The 20,346-nt window shown below is 38.0% G+C and overlaps 1 protein-coding gene across 1 annotated transcript; it reads left to right on the top strand.

The window, feature by feature from the left end:
• Positions 1–173: 173 nt before the first annotated feature.
• Positions 174–19,364, top strand: LOC133614234 (zona pellucida-like domain-containing protein 1). The gene is made up of 10 exons (XM_061972078.2): positions 174–297; positions 3,151–3,377; positions 3,796–3,986; positions 6,154–6,226; positions 8,027–8,124; positions 8,253–8,336; positions 12,237–12,408; positions 12,558–12,657; positions 16,588–16,617; positions 18,029–19,364. The coding sequence occupies exons 1-10, from the start codon at positions 180–182 to the stop codon at positions 18,178–18,180; spliced, it is 1,245 nt and encodes a 414-aa protein (XP_061828062.2). The 5' UTR covers positions 174–179; the 3' UTR covers positions 18,181–19,364.
• Positions 19,365–20,346: the final 982 nt, after the last annotated feature.

Below are 20,346 nucleotides of genomic sequence, written 5' to 3' on the forward strand. Positions count from 1 at the left end.
AAAAAGAAACAAAGATGTGCTGAGGATCTCTTAAGACAAAAGGAGGAATCCTACCTCATGTGGTCAATGAAAGTACACTAAAATACTATTAATATACAGTGCTACTTTTTGCATGAGTCAATAATTATTGTTGCTTTTGCAGTTTTTTTCCTTCCAAGTGCACTAAAACGACTGAAGAGATGCTGCGTCCTACTAAGATGACTCTTCACCTTCATCTTTGTCTCCCTCTGCTGGCCATGTGGCTGCAGCCCACCTTCTGCCTTTACAACTGCTCCTCTGACTATAACAGGACACCAGGTTAGTTGCACGTTAACGACGACTACAGTACTTCTACTTCTACTACTACTACTACTATAGTACTTCTACTACTACAGTACTAGTACTTCTACTACTACTACTACTACTACAGTACTTCTACTACAACAGTACTTCTACTACTACTACTACAACAGTACTTCTACTACTACTACTACAGCAGTACTTCTACTACTACTTCTACTACTACTACTACAGTACTTCTACTACTACTACTACTACGTACTACTACAGTACTTCTACTACTACTACTACTACTATGTACTACTACAGTACTTCTACTACTACTACTACAGTACTTTTACTACTACTACAGTACTTTTACTACTACTACAGTACTTCTACTACTACTACGTACTACTACAGTACTTCTACTACTACTACTACTACTACAGTACTTCAGTACTTCTACTACTACTACTACTACTACTACTACAGTACTTCTACTACTACTACTACTACTACTACGTACTACTACAGTACTTCTACTACTACTACTACTACAGTACTTCTACTACTACTACAGTACTTCTACTACTACTACTACTACTACTACTATGTACTACTACAGTACTTCTACTACTACTACTACAGTACTTTTACTACTACTACTACAGTACTTTTACTACTACTACTACTTTTACTACTACTACTACTACTTTTACTACTACTACTACTACTACTTTTACTACTACTACTACTACTACTACAGTACTTCTACTACTACTACTACAGTACTTCTACTACTACTACTACTACAGTACATCTACTACTACTACTACTACTACTACTACAGTACTTCTACTACTACAACTACAACAGTACATCTACTACTACTACTACTACAGTACTTCTACTACTACTACTACAGTACTTCTACTACTACTGCTACAGTACTTCTACTAGCTAGTACTACTACTACTACAGTACTTCTACTACTACTACTACTACTACTACTACTACTACTACTACAGTACTTCTACTACTACAACTACTACAGTACTTCTACTAATACTACTACTACAGTACTTCTACTAATACTACTACTACTACAGTACTTCTACTACTACTACAACAGTACTTCTACTACTACAACTACTACAGTACTTCTACTACTACTACTACTACTACTACTACTACAACAGTACATCTACTACTGCAGTACTTCTACTACTACTACAGTACTTCTACTACTAATACTAAAGTACTTCTACTACTACTACTACTACAGTACATCTACTACTACTACTACTACAGTACATCTACTACTGCAGTACTTCTACTACTACTACAGTACTTCTACTACTAATACTAAAGTACTTCTACTACTACTACTACTGCAGTACTTCTACTACTACTACTACAGTACATCTACTACTACTACTACTACTACAGTACATCTACTACTGCAGTACTTCTACTACTACTACAGTACTTCTACTACTAATACTAAAGTACTTCTACTACTACTACTACTACTACTACTACTACTACAGTACATCTAGTAGTACTACTACGACTACTACGACTACTACTGAGGGGTGTATTTTGTCATTTGGGGGCCCAAGGCAAAGTCAATGGGTCCCTTCACATAACAAAAACAACATGGTCATTTATCTTGTTAGAAATACAACAAACACTACTCCTACTTCTACCCCTACTACTACTATTACTTCACTACTACTATTACTTCACTACTACTATTACTTCACTACGTCTTCTACTAATACTTCTACAATTACTGCTGATACAACTGCTACTACTACTACTTCGACCACAACTACTACTACTACAAATACTATTACAACTATAACAACTACTACTTGTAATACAACTTCTTTTAATTACTCCTTTTACTATCACTAACACCACCACTACAACTGCTACTACTACAACTAATTCCGCAAATACTACTTATACGAAAAATACGATTACACTTAATACAACAACTACTACTATTACTTTACTACTACTTCTACTACTACTAATACAACTACTACTACTACTTCTACCACAACTACTACTACTACAAATACTATTACAACTATAAAAACTACTACTTCTAGTACAACTTATTTTAATTACTACTTTTACTATCACTAACACCACTACTACTACTACTAATTCCACAAATACTACTTCTACGACAAATACGATTACACTTAATACAACAACAACTACTACTACTACTACACCAACTCTGCAACCTTATTCTCCTCCTCCTACTACAACTACAACTACTACTGGAAAATAATAATACAGCTACTACTACAAATACCACAACAACAAATACCACTACTACTAATACTACTTATACAACAACTACTATTACTACTACTACTAATACAACTACTCCAACTCCTCCTCCTACTACAACTAGACTACTACTACTACTACAACTACTACTACTACTACTACTACTACAGTACTACGGTACTACTACTATTAGTACAAATATTGCTGCTACTACAACTGCACAACCTCCTCCTCCTCCTACTAATACTACTACTAATAATACAACTACTACTACAAAAATCACTACAACAAATGCAAAATACCCTTATTACTACTACAACAAATACTACTAATACAAATACTACTACTAATACCACTACTCCTAATCATCATCATTCTCCTACTATAACTACACTACTACTTATACTACTCGTACTACCACTACTATTACTGCTACTGCTACTACTACAACCACAAATACTACTACTACTACTACTACTACTACTATTAGTACAAACATTGCTTATACTATACTACAGTACTACAACTAGTGATGCTACTACTACGGGTACTACTAATGGCCCCGCCATCCTTGTAAAGACAGTTCGGACCTGACAGTGGACTGCGGCACCAACATGATCAGCTTGGAGATCAACGCGTGCACAGCTCAGTGGGCAGGCTTCAACTCCTCCAACTTGGCGCTGAACAGCAAGCACAACATCAGCGACTGCCAGGGCGTGATCGACACCAGCGTGGACCCGCCCGTCATTCGCTACCAGCTTCCAGTTAACGACAGCCTTGACAATTCCTGTCGACAGTCCCTGCAGGTCAGACTCGGGATGATGATTCAGTTCCTCACCAAATGCAGATGGAATGTTGCAATACCTATTTTATATTGAATACAGAGCAGTGAAACAATTGCATAATGAAGGAATCTAATGTGGTTTATTTGATGGGATTGAATCTAGTTATTACATTCACAGTTATTTCATATGTTAGGAATATAATGACAATTGTATTTTCTTAAAATGGTGTTCCTAAGCACCACTAGATGGAGCTAAGGTACTACCACGGCAGAAGTACTCAGAAGATTTAAATCCGGCTGTGATTTGGTGTTGCTAGGCAGAATAGAGAGTGTAGCCGCTAAATAGTTGATCCCCTGCCATTATTCCCAATGTAAGAAAGCACCACTGAGATGAATCTGTTTTCATTGAAGGGCTTTGCTTCATGTGTGTTCCGGTTAAGATCGTGGATGAGGCCCCGGATCCCACGGGCCCTTTCAGCAACTTCCTTAGCATCCAGTCGGTTATCATCACCAGCTTCATCGACACCCCCAAATCAGACCAGGGAATAATCAGCTACTCCACTGACCTCTACTACCATTTCTCCTGCCGCTACCCCTTAGAGTACCTGATCAACAACACCCAGATAGTTGCGTGAGTAAGCGTGGCAACCACTGATTTTGGGAAAGGAGCTATTCATTAATTTTATTTTAAAAATAAATAATAAATAAAATATACAGTACAGGCCAAACATTTGGAATGCGTTTTCTTTATTTTCATGACTATTTACATTGTAGATTGTCACTGAAGGCATCAAAACTATGAATGAACACATGTGGAGTTATGTACTTAACAAAAAAAGGGGAAATAACTGAAAACATGTTTTAAATTCTACAAACCCCGTTTCCATATGAGTTGGGAAATTGTGTTAGATGTAAATATAAACGGAATACAATGATTTGCAAATCCTTTTCAACCCATATTCAATTGATTGCACTACAAAGACAAGATATTTGATGTTCAAACTTATAAACTTAATTTTTTTTTGCAAATAATAATTAACTTAGAATCACGTGCCAAAGTAGTTGGGAAAGGGCATGTTCACCACTGTGTTACATGGCTTTTCTTTTAACAACACTCAGTAAACGATTGGGAACTGAGGAAACTAATTGTTGAAGCTTTGAAAGTGGAAATCTTTCCCATTCTTGTTTTAAGTAGAGCTTCAGTCGTTCAACAGTCCGGGGTCTCCGCTGTCGTATTTTACGCTTCATAATGCAGGAAAGTACCCGCACTCTTTTTTTACGAAGCCATGCTGTTGTAACACGTGCTGAATGTGGCTTGGCATTGTCTTGCTGAAATAAGCAGGGGCGTCCATGAAAAAGACGGCGCTTGGATGGCAGCATACGTTGTTCCAAATCCTGTATGTACCTTTCAACATTAATGGTGCCTTCACAGATGTGTAAGTTACCCATGCCTTGGGCACTAATGCACCCCCATACTATCACAGATGCTGGCTTTTGAACTTTGTGTCAATAACAGTCTGGATGGTTCGCTTCCCTTTTGGTCCGGATGACACGATGTCGAAAATTTCCAAAAACTATTTGAAATGTGGACTCGTCAGACCACAGAACACTTTTCCACTTTGCATCAGTCCATCTTAGATGAGCTCAGGCCCAGAGAAGCCGGCGGTGTTTCTGGATGTTGTTGATAAATGGCTTTCGCTTTACATAGTAGAGCTTTAACTTGCACGTACAGATGTAGCGACAAACTATATTTAGTGACAGTGGTTTTCTGAAGTGTTCCTAAACCCATGTGGTGATATCCTTTAGAGATTGATGTCGATTTTTGATACAGTGCCGTCTGAGGGATCGAAGGTCACGGTCATTCAATGTTGGTTTCCGGCCATGCCGCTTACGTGGAGTGATTTCTCCAGATTCTCTGAACCTTTTGATAATATTATGGACCGTAGATGTTGAAATCCCTATATTTCTTGCAATTGCACTTTGAGAAACGTTGTTCTTAAACTGTTTGACTATTTGCTCACGCAGTTGTGGACAAAGGGGTGTACCTCGCCCCACCCTTTCTTGTGAAAGACTGAGCATTTTTTGGGAAGCTGTTTTTATACCCAATCATGGCACCCACTTGTTCCCAATTAGCCTGCACACCTGTGGGATGTTCCAAATAAGTGTTTGATGAGCATTCCTCAACTTTATCAGTATTTGTTGCCACCTTTCCCAACATTTTTGTCATGTGTTGCTGGCATCAAATTCTAAAGTTAATGATTATTTGCAAAAAAAAAAAGGTTTATCAGTTTGAACATCAAATATGTTGTCTTTGTAGCATGTTCAACTGAATATGGGTTGAAAATGATTTGCAAATCATTGTATTCCGTTTATATTTACATCTAACACAATTTCCCAACTCATATGGAAACGGGGTTTGTAGTTTCTTCAAAATAGCCAGCCTTTGCTCTGATTACTGTTTTGCACACCCTTGGCATTCTCTCGATGAGCTTCAAGAGGTAGTCACCTGAAATGGTTTTCACTTCACAGGTGTCAGAGTTTTGATGCCTTCAGTGACAATCTACAATGTAAATAGTCATGAAAATAAAGACAACGCATTGAATGAGGAGGTGTGTCCAAACTTTTGGTGTGTGTGTGTGTGTGTGTGTGTTTTGTGTAAAATAATTACTTAAAACATTTTTATATATATATATATATATATATATATATATATATATATATATATATATATATATATATATATATATATATATATATATATTTATTACATGCATGATTTATGTGCCTTTCTTTTTTAGCTCCTCAGTTTCCGTGGCAACAAGTGACAACAATGGGTCCTTCATAGACACCCTGAAAATGAGTGTTTTTAATGTAAGTGCACGTTTTGGTGGATATTTGGTATGGTCTATAAGAGAAATGACGGAAATTTCTACTACTACTACTACTACTACTACTACTACTACTACTACAACAATTCCACAACCTCCTCCTCCCCCTCTTCCTACTATAACTACAACTACTACTAAAACATAATAATACAACTACTAATACAAATACCACGACAACAAATACCACTGCTACTACTACTACTACTACTACATAGACACCCTGAAAATGAGTGTTTTTAATGTAAGTGCACGTTTTGGTGGATATTTGGTATGGCCTATAAGAGAAATGACGGACATTTCCCCAACCAAGTCTCTTTATGTAATTGCTCCTGAAAATGAATCTAGCGGTCATTTCCCATTATATCAATTAGTTTTTGTGTAATCGGTAGACACTCAAAGTTCGATATATTGCGGTCCCATATAATGTGACGTATATAACACGTGGACCCTGAATTTTCATCCGTTTCTTTTCCCCAACAGTCAGTTGCGTTGTTTTCACCAAATTATTGCATAAATATAAACTTTCACTTTCACAACTTTCAGTAAATCTTTATGAAAGTCTCCAAAAAGAAGGAATTAAAAAAATAATAATTAAAAACTATGCAGGAATTGCATGTGAGTACTGTACATCAGTGGTCCCGAACCACCGGGCCCGGGACTAATTGGTACCGGGCGCACAAGAAAAAAATAAAATAAAATAAATAAATAAATAAATATATATATATTTTTTTAAATTAAATCAACATAAAAACACAATATATATACTATATATCAATGTATATCAATACAGTCTGCAGGGATACAGTCCGTAAGCACACATGATTGTAATTCTTTATAAAAAAAATCCAAAAAAAAAAAAAAAAAATCACTGTTGTAAATGTGTCCACTAGATGTCGCAATAGCAATTATTTGTATCTATGTAGATTATGCTATATATGTAAAAAAAGTAAACCACATGGTATTAGTGCACCAGTACGTCCTGTAATTTGAAAGTATAAATAACGACAAAGGTAGAAAACTAATAACTGCAACATGTAAGTGTAAAAAAACCCAACAACATTATGATTTGTACATTTTCAGAATGTGCTTGTTCTATTTTTAAACAGAGAAAACAATCTGAAGTTGTCTTTATTTTTAAGTTATTGAGTCGGGATTTTACCAGTCGGGCTCACTTGGGTGTACATTTTTCCTCCCTGCTTGACACTCAGCGTCAAGGGTTAGAATTGGGGGTTAAATCACCAAAAATGATTCCCGGGCGCGGCCACCGCTGCTGCCCACTGCTCCCCTCACCTCCCAGGGGGTGATCAAGGGTGATGGGTCAAATGCAGAGAATAATTTTGCCACACCTAGTGTGTGTGTGTGACAATCATTGGTACTTTAACTTTAATTACCCTCTGCATTTGACCCATCCCCTTGTTCCACCCCCTGGGAGGTGAGGGGAGCAGTGAGCAGCAGCAGTGGCCACGCTCGGGAATCATTTTGGTGATACAACCCCCAATTCCAACCCTTGACGCTGAGTGTCAAGCAGGGAGGTAATGGCTCCCATTTTTATAGTCTTTGGTATGACTCGGCCGGGGTTTAAACTCACGACCTTCCAGTCTCAGGGCGGACACTCTAACCACAAGCTACTTAGCTACATGGCTTTAAAAGTAACTAAGCTAAGTTACTGGAAAATGCAGTTAAGCTACATAGCTTAGCTACTTGTAGCTTGCCTATCACTGGAAATAAGTGCTAATGTTGTCAGCATGAGAAGGACCCGTTATTCTGCTTCTTGTTTTTGCAGGATACCAACTATGGCTATCCGTTAGTCGTACCTTCCTCCGGGCTGCAGCTGCGGACAAGGATCTACGTGGAAGTAAAGGCCGTGAACCTGACTGGAAAGTAGGTAAACCCCTTGCAAAAAGCTCATAGACGGTGCGTTTAGCTTAAAAACAAATATTTGGTTGACAGCTGAACGGACTCGATATTCCTTTGCAAAAAAACGGTATTTTATGACCCGTTTACCACAGTTTTCACGTGCTGCTGGATCACTGCTTCGGAACTCCGACTGCCTACAACGTGTCGAACAATGAGCAGCACAACTTCTTCACCGGGTACGACGGCGCACACCACTCACACGTATGAGAAATAAATAATACAGTAGTAGTCCATATTTAGCTGGTCGTCTGGAGGGACTTGGACCGCTGCATTGACATTTTGACCTTGCTAGCAAACATACAGTTGGGAAGGGATTAGAGAAGAGGGAGGGGGGTTAATCCTTTTGCAATGCAGTCTGCCGAAAATGAAAGAACGCGCCACTCTACATAGCTATTTACGTTGTGGTCAGAGTTGGAATTGCCATAATTTACATTTTAATCTATTGACACTCTACTGCCATCTGGTGGCTAAAGTGGATATTGCACCCCCCCCAGTTTGTCACATTTCATGTGTCGGGGAAACTGTGATGAATGGGGCCATATGACTCCCCTTACTATTGTAGAACACTGGGGTTCAAACTTGAGATTTACACTACTGAGGTGTTCCTCAAGGCACCCCTTTAAGTCCTATCAAAGTTTTTTTTTTTTGTAGTTGATTTATGTAACTAAGGTGTTGCTGTCGCTTGTTCAACTTCTTTAGTTATAATAATAACAATAATAATAATGGATTAGATTTTATATCGCACTTTTCTATTATTAGATACTCAAAGCGCTCACAGAGAAGTAAGAACCCATCATTCATTCACACCGGGTGGTGGTAAGCTACATTTGTAGCCACAACTGCCCTGGGGTAGACCAGGGGTCGGCAACCCAAAATGTTGAAAGAGCCATATTAGACCAAAAATACAAAAAAAAATCTGTCTGGAGCCGCAAAAAAATTAAAAGCCATATTACATACAGATAGTGTGTCATGAGATATAAATTAAATTAAGAGGACTTAAATGAAACTAAATGGCCTCAAATATAGCTACAAATGAGGCATTATGATGCAATATGTACATATAGCTAGCCTAAATAGCATGTTAGCATCGATTAGCTTGCAGTCATGCAGTGACCAAATATGTCTGATTAGCACTCCAACAAGTCAATAACATCAACAAAACTCACCTTTCATGCGCAACCTTAAAAGTTTGGTGGACAAAATGAGACAGAAAAAGAAGTGGCATAAAACACGTCCTAGAAAGTTATACATGTAAACAAACTATGGTGAGTTCAAGGACCGCCAAAATTAGTAGGACAAAACGGCGCTCGCCAAATACTCGAATCAGTGAAGCATGTTTAATATAAACAGTGTGCTTTGTAACAATTAGGGAGGTTTGTGTCATGTTTGTCCTCCTACAGAAACCATATTAAAACAAAAAATAGATTGTTTTCCCCTCATCTTTTTCCATTTTTCATACATTTCTGAAAAAGCTCCAGAGAGCCACTAGGGCGGCGCTAAAGAGCCGCATGCGGCTCTAGAGCCGCGGGTTGCCGACCCCTGGGGTAGACTGATGGAAGCGTGGCAACGTTCCCTCTAAGGTGCGCACCTGCGCAATTGCGCACTGCTCACGCGTCCTCTGCGCACAGCAAATCTATGCCGCGCAAAAAATCAAATCCCACTCTAAACAAAATAAACAAATCGTTTGTTTTGTATGATTTTGCAATGCAACTGTGAGTAACAGGTGACGAAAGGCGGCCACAACAGATAGAACAATGTTTGTCAACACTTCAATTATTGTAACGTCTGTGGACAGGCCCGGCCCTAACCAATCTGGCGCCCTAGGCAAGATTTTAGGTGGCGCCCCCCCACATCGGCAGTGAAGTGTATATACTCACAAGAAACCGAATAGCTTTGTCTTTGACCTTTTATTTTACTTACAACTATACCTAATATATAAAGGGGTGGAAAAGTGACTATTACCTGCAGGGCAAACATTAGCTAACCAGTAGGCAATAACAATGTAAACAAAAAACACCTGCTTAAAATATCTAATACAAATGTCCCTGAGGAATGTAAGGTGGGAGTACTGTAATTACCTAACGTTACATTATTATTTTCCATAAAAAATTTAGCCCCCTCCACAATATTAACCCGACGTTAAAACAGAACTCGCTATTTATTGATTAGCAATTGCCGAATCATGTAACATTAGCTTAATGCTAAAAAGCCAGGTTACTATCACATTCTGTAACAGACAAATAATTTCATGTAGGCTAACGTTACCTACCTGCTACCTCTGTCTTTTCTCGTTTCTCCTCCTCTTCTTTTCTCTTTTTTCTTCCCTGGGCACCTGACAGTTTTGGCCGTTTTGACATCTTGTGTTGATTTTTTGATGTGGTGACGTCCAAAGAGTCATGATACTGGAAGGGAGGGGGCGCACCGTGCGGGGGGGAGAGAGGGCGTAATGTTGTAACAAATAATATTTCTATTAAGTAGGCTTTACTTTGCATTTTAATTAACGTGGGATTATTTGTTGTATTTAGAAATAATAGTACCAACTTTTTTTTTTTCTTTTTTTTTTTCCTCCAACATTTGTGACACTGGCGTGGCGCCCCCTGATGGACGGCGCCCTTAGCATTTGCCTATACGGCCTATGCCACGGGCCGGCCCTGTCTGTGGAGACACTTAAAGGAGGACAGGAATTCCATCGCTCCCTTTATTTAGCGTAATTGTTTGTCGGCCATAACCACACCAAAACAATGTGTAAAATACTTTTATCTAGCAAAACTGGTCGTTGTCTACCGTACAAACCAAGCCAAAAGCAACCCTTTGTCATCTGTTATATCCGCTTGCTCTCTCTCTCTCTCACCTGCACCAACACATACACATTAGCAATGGTGTGTTTAAGGCCACACAAAAAGTTGGACAACTCCAACACTACACGTAAAGTGTAAATTTCAGGTCGTTTTACTATGACTCCTCAATCAGGGTGCTTATTTTACTGTCATTTGTTAAGAATGTTATTTTTTGGATATTAATCATGAAATGATGTTACAGGACTATACGTAATTGTTAATAAAAATATTTATTTTACGGACAGAAAGTTAATAAACACTTCATCTCATGCAACATGTGAATGTTTTAAGGGGAACTAAATGTGATCTCTGAAAGGGGTACACAATCTTTCCAAAGCAGGACCCCCACCAAGGCATAAAATACTATAGTGCATAGCTGATTTAAAAAAAAAAAAACAATATTTAAGTGGGCCAAATCACATATATTAGAAAATAATCTCTTGAAATTGACTAGTCACTTGATTATAATAATAAGACATTAAATTGTTATGTCAGGTTTGAGACAAATGTGCTGCTGGTATGGCCACAGTGCGCACATCTGTATTCCACTGAATGCTCAGGGTGTTTGTGCGTTTGCTCACACACATGAAAAATTAGTGGGAACATTGGCTGCCAGTTTGCGCCTACGGCCCCTCCGACCACCACCTACCATTCATTCATCATTCATTCATTCACCAGTGTGAGCGGCACCGGGGGCAAGGGTGAAGTGTCCTGCCCAAGGACACAACGGCAGCGATTTGGATGTCAAGAGACGGGGAGCGAACCTGCAACCCTCAGGTTTCTGGCACGGCCGCTCTACCCACTACGCCATACTGCCCCTTACACTAGTGGTGTTCCTCAAAGTTCTATTTTAGGTCCTCTCTTTTTTATCATTTGGGGTATTTGAGATTTCAGTTCAAAAAACCTGTGAGTGATAAAAAAAGACCCAAATAAAATGTCTACTGTAGAGGACGTTGATTCTTCGGAATATACAAAATAAGAATATTAGTGAAGGAAGAAGTCTGGCCCCTGGGTTCTAAAAATGCGGCCCCCAAAACAGTTGACTTGAATATCCCTGGCATACTGTACTTGTACCATATTGCTCTGTACTATGAATACCATGAATTGATTAACGTGGACCCCGACTTAAACAAGTTGAAAAACTTATTGGGGTGTTACCATTTAGTAGTCAATTGTACGGAATATGTACTGTACTGTACAATCTACTAATACAAGTTTCAATCAATCAAAAAACACTAGATGTTCAGTAGACCAGCGGGCGTCCATTGATACCAACGGACTCTCCAACGTGGCCCGTTTCGACTTTGAGGCCTTCCGCTTCGTTCAGCACCAGGACCAGGCCAAGTCCAGCATCTACTTGCACTGCATCCTCAGACTCTGTGAGCCCACCAAATGCCAAGAACTGCTGGACGTGAGTAGAAGCAACCTGAAATTGAGGCATAGAAGAGACGAGAATGGATGTTTGTTCATATTTGGAGCTTTTGCCCTTCTTAGTTGTGTTTGAGCTGTTTATTGATACGTTTGCATGTTGCATTTTGACAAACAAATCTGATCTTTCAGGCTTGTAGCAACAGAAAAAAAAGGTCCTTGGCTCCTTTTGGACAAGAGGGCAGCGACTCTGCCACTGTTTCCGTCGGACCTCTGTACACCACTGGAGAAGGTACACTGCAAAAACTGAAATCTAAGTAAGATTAAATATCTCAAATAAGGGTGATATTTGCTTATTTTCTGTCTGATAAGATAATTCTTCTCACTAAGCAGATTTTAAATTAGAGTGTTTTACTTGTTTTAAGTGTTTTGGTCCTAAATGATCTCAGTAAGATATTACAGCTTGTTACTGAGATTTGATGACCTACTGTACGTATATTGAGTAAAACATGCTTGAAACTAGAATATCAACTCTTGCAAAGCTGTGTCATCAACAGGGATGTCCGATAATGGCTTTTTGCCGATATCCGATATTCCGATATTGTCCAACTCTTTAATTACCGATACCGATATCAACCGATATATGCAGTCGTGGAATTAACACATTATTATGCCTAATTTGGACAACCAGGAATGGTGAAGATAAGGTCCTTTTAAAAAAAAAAAGGATAAAATAAGACAAATAGATTAAAAACATTTTCTTGAATAAAAAAGAAAGTAAAACAATATAAAAACAGTTACATAGAAACTAGTAATTAATGAAAATGAGTAAAATTAACTGTTAAAGGTTAGTACTATTAGTGGACCAGCAGCACGCACAATCATGTGTGCTTACGGACTGTATTCCTTGCAGACTGTATTGATATATATTGATATATAATGTAGGAACCAGAATATTAATAACAGAAAGAAACAACCCTTTTGTGTGAATGAGTGTAAATGGGGGAGGAAGGTTTTTTGGGTTGGTGCACTAATTGTAAGTGTATCTTGTGTTTTTTATGTTGATTGAATTAAAAAAACCCAAAAATAAATAAATAAATAAACGATACCGATAATAAAAAAACGATACCGATAATTTCCGATATTACATTTTAATGCATTTATCAGCCAATAATAACGTCAGGCCGATATTATCGGACATCTCTACTCACAAGTATAAAACTGCTATTTTAAAGTAATAATTTCTTACTTCAAGCATGAAAAAAAAAATCATGATGCCGAGCGCATATCATTATGTCAAGATAATGGCACTAGCATTTACTTAATTTAAGAATATTTGTCAACATATTGAGGAAAAAGGTCTCATTTTTTTTCTACCAAGAAAAGTGCACTTGTTATTAGTGAGAATATACTTATTTTAAGGTATTTTGGGGTTAATTGAGGTTAGCTAATTTTACTTGTTTTGGAAAGTCTTGACAAGCCGAATGTTCTTGTTCTATTGGCAGATAATTATGCTTAGTTCAAATAAAATACCCCTCATTTTTTTATTTTTTTTTATTGTTTTGAACACTGACTTTTTGCAGTGTAGGACCCCCGTGACGCCACTTTGGACTTAATCAGTGTACCGTATTTTCCAGACCATAGGGCGCACTGCCGATGAATGGTCTATTTTCGATCTTTTTTCATACAAAAGGCGCACCAGATTATAGGGCGCATTAAAGGAGTCATATTATATATTTTTTTCTAAAAAGACTTCCTTGTGGTCTACATAACATGTAATGGTGGTTCTTTGGTCAAAATGTTGCATAGATGATGTTTTACAGATCATCCGCAAGCCGCTTTCTGACAGACGCTTCCGGATGCGCCGTTTTGTGGGCGGTCTTATTTACGTGGCTCACCTTCGGTAGCGTCTTCTCCCCATCATCTTTGTTGCAACAGTGTAGCGTGCAAGGACGGGAGTGGAAGAAGTGTCAAAAGATGGAGCTAACTGTTTTAATGACATTCAGACTTTACTTCAATCAATAACGGAGCAGCATCTACTCATCCGGAAACAACAACCGCCGGAAATGTGTCCCGTAAAAAAACGTCTGACCGGAACTCTCTAATATTTAAAGATACTTGGGTGGAAAATGTAAACTCACTACACCGGTATGTCTTAGCGCTTTCATGGCGAGTTTACTGACAGATATGTCAGAACTTTATACTACTTTATATTGCAATGTATTGTATATTGTAATGTCCCATGACAAAAAGATAGAGGAAAAGAAGAAGTTTATCGACTACGGTGTCGGCATCGACTACAAAAGCGGACCCACGCAATTGTTCAGGATTTATGCAGATCCCAAATACAGATCAGCAGATACCAGAAGGTAAGAAAAGTAGCTTTTGCGTAATATTGCAAAACAAAACGGCAGATAATGTCTTACCTTATACACACACCATAATAATACTTGTATGTTTAATGCGCCGACAATCCATCAAGCAGTGCGGCTTCATATCTTACCAAAGTCGTACTAAAACATTTTGATAGATTTTTTAATGCTGTGTGTAATGTTCTATATTTTCAATGGAACATATAAAATGTTGGTGTTGTTTGCTTGAGTTATATTGCCATCATATTGCAGTCTACACGTATCTCTTATTTTTGACCGCCATCTACTGGTCACACTTATCAATACACCGTGTATCAAATAAAAATGCTTTGAGGTCGGTAAGCAAAACCAGAATTTCGTACATTAGGCGCATCGGGTTATAAGGAAAAAAACATATTTAAGTGCGCCTTATAGTTTGGAAAATACGGTACTTCTGTTTTTGCAAGTAATTCTAAAAGGTCCAATGGTACGAAAAAAATGAAGCAATTCTTTCCATAAGAAATAATGTAAATTTAATCAATCGGTTCCAGACGTTTAACCCCTCTCCTACCGGAAGCCACCACTACGTCAAAGCCCAGTGAGAAAACAATTGACGAAAATTATTCCATTTAATTCTAAACATTAAATACGAAAAAAGTGTAATTTTTATCTCAAACGAAACCCTGATATTTGAAAATACATGATTATATTGTGTAATGACTGTACAGTTACAATTGTAGTTATGATGACAGTCAAAGTGGACTTTTTCCATCTCATAGTACGAAACTGCTAATAGGTTTGGAATCGGATGCAGCACAAAAATAAATAAATGCATCAAAAAGTGTTTTTTTACTAATCTAAAGTATTTTCAGGCCTGATATTTACATCAGCACCCCAGCCCTTTAACCTTTAATTTACTATATGGATGATAACTCATTTTATGCAATTAAAAAAAGAAAAAAAGAAATCTGGCATAATTCAGTTCAGTTTGTTTATTTGGAACATGCATACAATACAATGTAATGCATCACATATTTACAATTGTTTCATTACAGCATGTCCGAAAAGGAGTAGGAAGAAGCTGAGTTTATTTTAATCCTACCCCTTTTCATGCCAGAGCAATTTAATCCTATTTCCTTGTTCTCTGTAACATAACAGTGAACAAATAAATAATAAATAAATAGTATACCATAAGAAGTAAACAAATATTAAATACATAAATAATCTTTGTCTCAATAAAAAAAAAATTAAAAAAAGTAATTAGATCAAATGGGCATTTAAATGGTTCAAATAAATTTTAAATACGTGGCATGTTTGCTATTTTTATTTACGAGATTTGAGCAAAAAAAAAAAAGAATTATGTGAGTCCGCTAAGTTGAAATGATTTTCCAGTGTATCGAATATTAAAATTGAACATGGAAAAAAAGGAAAACAAATAGGGAACACATATTCTATTTGTTGTAACCCAAGAGTAAAAAAATGATCTGAAAGGACGAAAAAGTCGGCAAAATATAATACAACATTTTACAGAAATTAATTATAGTTTTACATGCAGAAAACAATCAAATATATTTAAATGGTAAATTTAAACAATGATCATTTAACATAACTTTTACATTTAGTGAAGACTTTTTGACTTTTTAATTCATCAGTGTTCCTCACCTTTTTTTTAATCAAAGGGCTGTGGCCGACTTTGTTGGGTGCAATAATCGAGGCAGCATTGAACGGCGGGGTAAAAAAAATGTTCCTTGAAATCCGAGTGGTATACAAAAAATGGTGCGCACGAAAACTGAGGTACCACTGTGTACTGTCACTTTATTGTATACATTTACAAAAAAACTTCAATTTCTACTTTCTTTCCTCACTTACAGAGAGGCCTGTCGCAGCTTCCTACAGTACGAGTAAGTATAAGTGCCCTTGCTATGTGCGATTGCTGTACTGGCTTTTCTGTCTTGCCTTTGGTGAGGGGCGGTCACATTTTTATCCGCTCCCTCTTCTCCTAGCTTGCTCTCTCTGTTTTTGTCTTGTTTGAACTTTTTTGAAGCCTCTTTCTTTGCGCTGTCCTCAAATCTAAAAATCAGACATGAAATTGATCAGCTGGACTCGCGACGCAATTGACAAAATCTTTTTGACGAGGAAAAGAGGTTCGGGGGAGCCTGGCTGCCCTGATGGAACCATTGCTGCGGCGTACGTGAGAGATTCCTGGGATAAATGGAGAATCATGTGTCTCTCAGTCCTTTCCATCGAGGACGTGGAAGACATCTACCTATTTGGAACCGTGATTGCGGGGCACCTGCTGATTGGTCTGGGCATTGCTCTGGTGTATCATCAAATTCGTAAGACGATGGCAGCCACTCAAGGAGCCCAAAGGCTGTTCGTCGCAATGGATGGTTTGGACAGGGCTGTGGGAACACAGACTGCGGTGATTTCTGAACTGAATCGCAAAATATATCACATCATGGAGAAGCTTGCTAAAAAGGAAAATTGAATTGAATTTGAGAGCACCCAGCATGGACGAATAGAACAGACAAGTCATTGTTTTGTCTGCTCGCGGAAAACAAACATCCTAATCTACGATTTGACTCCCTCGAATGGCCTTGACGCTGTGGAAACAGGACCAGGCTGTTCTGAAAAACACCCCCGAGGACACCTCAATGATGGACGCTTTTGACCTCCCTCCCTCCTCAATGACACCTGGAGTCGAACTTCTGCAGTTCGGCCTCATTCTAAAAAACATTACATCATCACACCCAAGACAATTGGGCACACACGCACAAACCCCCCCTCCTCCACCCCACGCCTTCACCACCACTTGTTTTCCCCTCGGGGTGATGGTCGGATGGCAGCGCTTCATAGCTTCTGTTGCGAGTTTGTCGTGATTAAATGTAACGTGTTTATGTGTGCATTGCATGGAGGTTTTTTCCCACTCCAGGCTAGGCCCCCTTAGGAGCCCAGTCTAGATTGTATTTTTTTACTCATCTTTTTCCCCAACGTTTTACCTTTTTCCCATCTTTTACGGGGCGCCTTGTGGCGACCCATCAGCGTTCCTGTTCTGGAACCCTGTACACTCTTTGTTTGTCTAATCTTGAACGGGTTTGTGCTGAAAACAAAGTTTCGTTGTACTTGTGCAATGACAATAACGACCTATCTATCTATCTACTGCTCAACATTGACTACTCTAAAATACATGCAAATATCACTTCACATGCCATTGTCTACCATTTCTCCATGATTCTAATGGTTGTGCTTCAGTGAGATATTGTACAGTGTTTGTGCACATGACACATTTAGCTGATGGATGTGCTCTTTCAGGTGACACTGTGGCGTCAGAGAAGCATGACACGGACGTGACAGGCCTGGTGGTCGGCGTCGTGTTCGGCACAGCCGCCTCCGCTCTGCTGGTCCTTGGCGGCTGGTTTGTGCTGAAGAAGTTTTATTTGGCGGGACCTCGTTCCTTCAACTGACACATTGTAAATACGACCTAAACTTTATGGGTATGTTCAGTGCAGACTCACTAAAACATGGATAACGGTAACAATTTTCCATACTTTTGTGTGTTCATGTAGTAATTTTTTAAATAACATAACACCATTTTGTTGTATCTTGTTGTCTTACACTTTTTAGTCTCATTTGCAAGTTTGTCCTATGTGTGTTGCCGTGATTACGAAGTAGTCTTTCCCATTAAGTTGCAAGAGCCAGTCCTGTCTTTTAGTTGAGTGTTTATACTGCAAGTATTGTACTTGTTACACACAAGCTGTTTGATTGTAATGTGCATTTTTGTAGGAGTTAACAGATTTGAAGGTGTTGAAATCGCCATGTCAAATAGCTAATGGTAATCAGTAGCATGTATATGGCATATCCAGTGCAAATTAGCATCGAGCTAGTGGTGCCTTGCTTTTGATCGTTTTCTATCATGCATCTTGCTTTATGTCATGGGAAATTGTTATTGTACCTAAAGGCAGTCTGCTAAAAATAAAGTATATCAATTACAGTAGTACAAAACCCAAAAGCAGTGAAGTTGGCAAGTTGTGTAAATGGTAAATAAAAACAGAATACAATGATTTGCAAATCCTTTCCAACTTATATTCAATTGAATTGACTGCAAAGACAAGATATTTAATGTTGGAACTGAGAAACTTAATTTATTTTTGCAATTTTTAGCTCATTTGGAATTTGATGCCTGCAACATGTTTAAAAAAAAAAAAGCTGGCACAAGTGGCAAAAAAGACTGATAAAGTTGAGGAATGCTCATCAAACACTTATTAGGAACATCGCACAGGTGAACAGGCTAATTGGGAACAGGTGGGTGCCATGATTGGGTATAGAAGCAGCTTCCATGAAATGCTCAGTCATTCACAAACATGGATGGGGCGAGGGTCACCACTTTGTCAACAAATGTGTGAGCAAATTGTTGAGCAGTTTAAGAACAATTAGTGCCCAAGGCATGGGTAACTTACACATCTGTGAAGGCGCCATTAATGCTGAAAGGTACTCACAGGTTTGGGAGCAACATATTTTGCCATCCAAGCAACGTTATCATGGACGCCCCTGCTTATTTCAGCAGGACAATGCCAAGCCACATTTTATAACAGGGTGGCTTCAAGGTAAAGGTCTGGACTACTGCCTGTAGTCCAGACCTGTCTCCCATTGAAAAACAACAACGGAGACCCCGGACTGTTGAACAACTTAAGCTGTAAATCAAGCAAGAATGGGAAATAATTCCACCTGAAAAGCTTCAAAAATTGGTCTCCTCAGTTCCCAAACGTTTACTGAGTGTTGTTAAAAGGAAAGGCCATGTAACACAGTGGTAAAAATGCCTCTGTGTCAAATGTTTTGCTATGTGTTGCTGCGATTAAATTCTAAGTTAATAATTATTTGCAAAACAATATTAAGTTTCTCAGTTGGAACATTAAATATCTTGTCTTTGCAGTCTATTCAATTGAATATAAGTTGAAAAAGATTTGCAAATCATTGTATTCTGTTTTTATGTACCATTTACACAACGTGCCAACTTCACTGGTTTTGGGTTTTGTACATTAAAGTATAATGTCTATACTACATTGTAAGACAAATAGTCACTTCAATTGTTTTGGTTTATTTTAAAAACACATTTACATTGTATCGCTTTTTAAAAAATAAACTTCTGTGGTGAAATGGATGTTTCATACATTAACACACATTTCTACATATGTTCTATGAGTATGTACAGGAATGTAGTAGAGAAGAGTACAAAAAGTTTGGGTTAATGACAAAAATGACATATTTTGCCATATTTGTAAAACTGTTAAGGTTTTGGGTTTTTCCAAATATTATCACTTCAAGTCCAATATTTGAAACCCAAATATAGAAAAGTACATCAATAGTTCCACAACACTGTACAAAAATACAAAAGGCATGCATTCATTTGCTATAAACATGAATTACAAATTGTGTGCCTACTTGACGAGCAATACAAGAACATTTTACTCTTTAACAATATCATCAAATAATATAAAAACAATTACACTAAAAAAAGTAAAATATTACATTTGTATATAAATCACTGTTACAAGTAATACATTTTCCTGAGAACAGACTCCATGCTACGGTGCTACAACTCTGCCAAAAAGTTTTGGCACTAACGATTTTTT

This window comes from Nerophis lumbriciformis, linkage group LG17 (assembly GCF_033978685.3).
Source record: "Nerophis lumbriciformis linkage group LG17, RoL_Nlum_v2.1, whole genome shotgun sequence".
NCBI lineage: Eukaryota > Metazoa > Chordata > Actinopteri > Syngnathiformes > Syngnathidae > Nerophis > Nerophis lumbriciformis.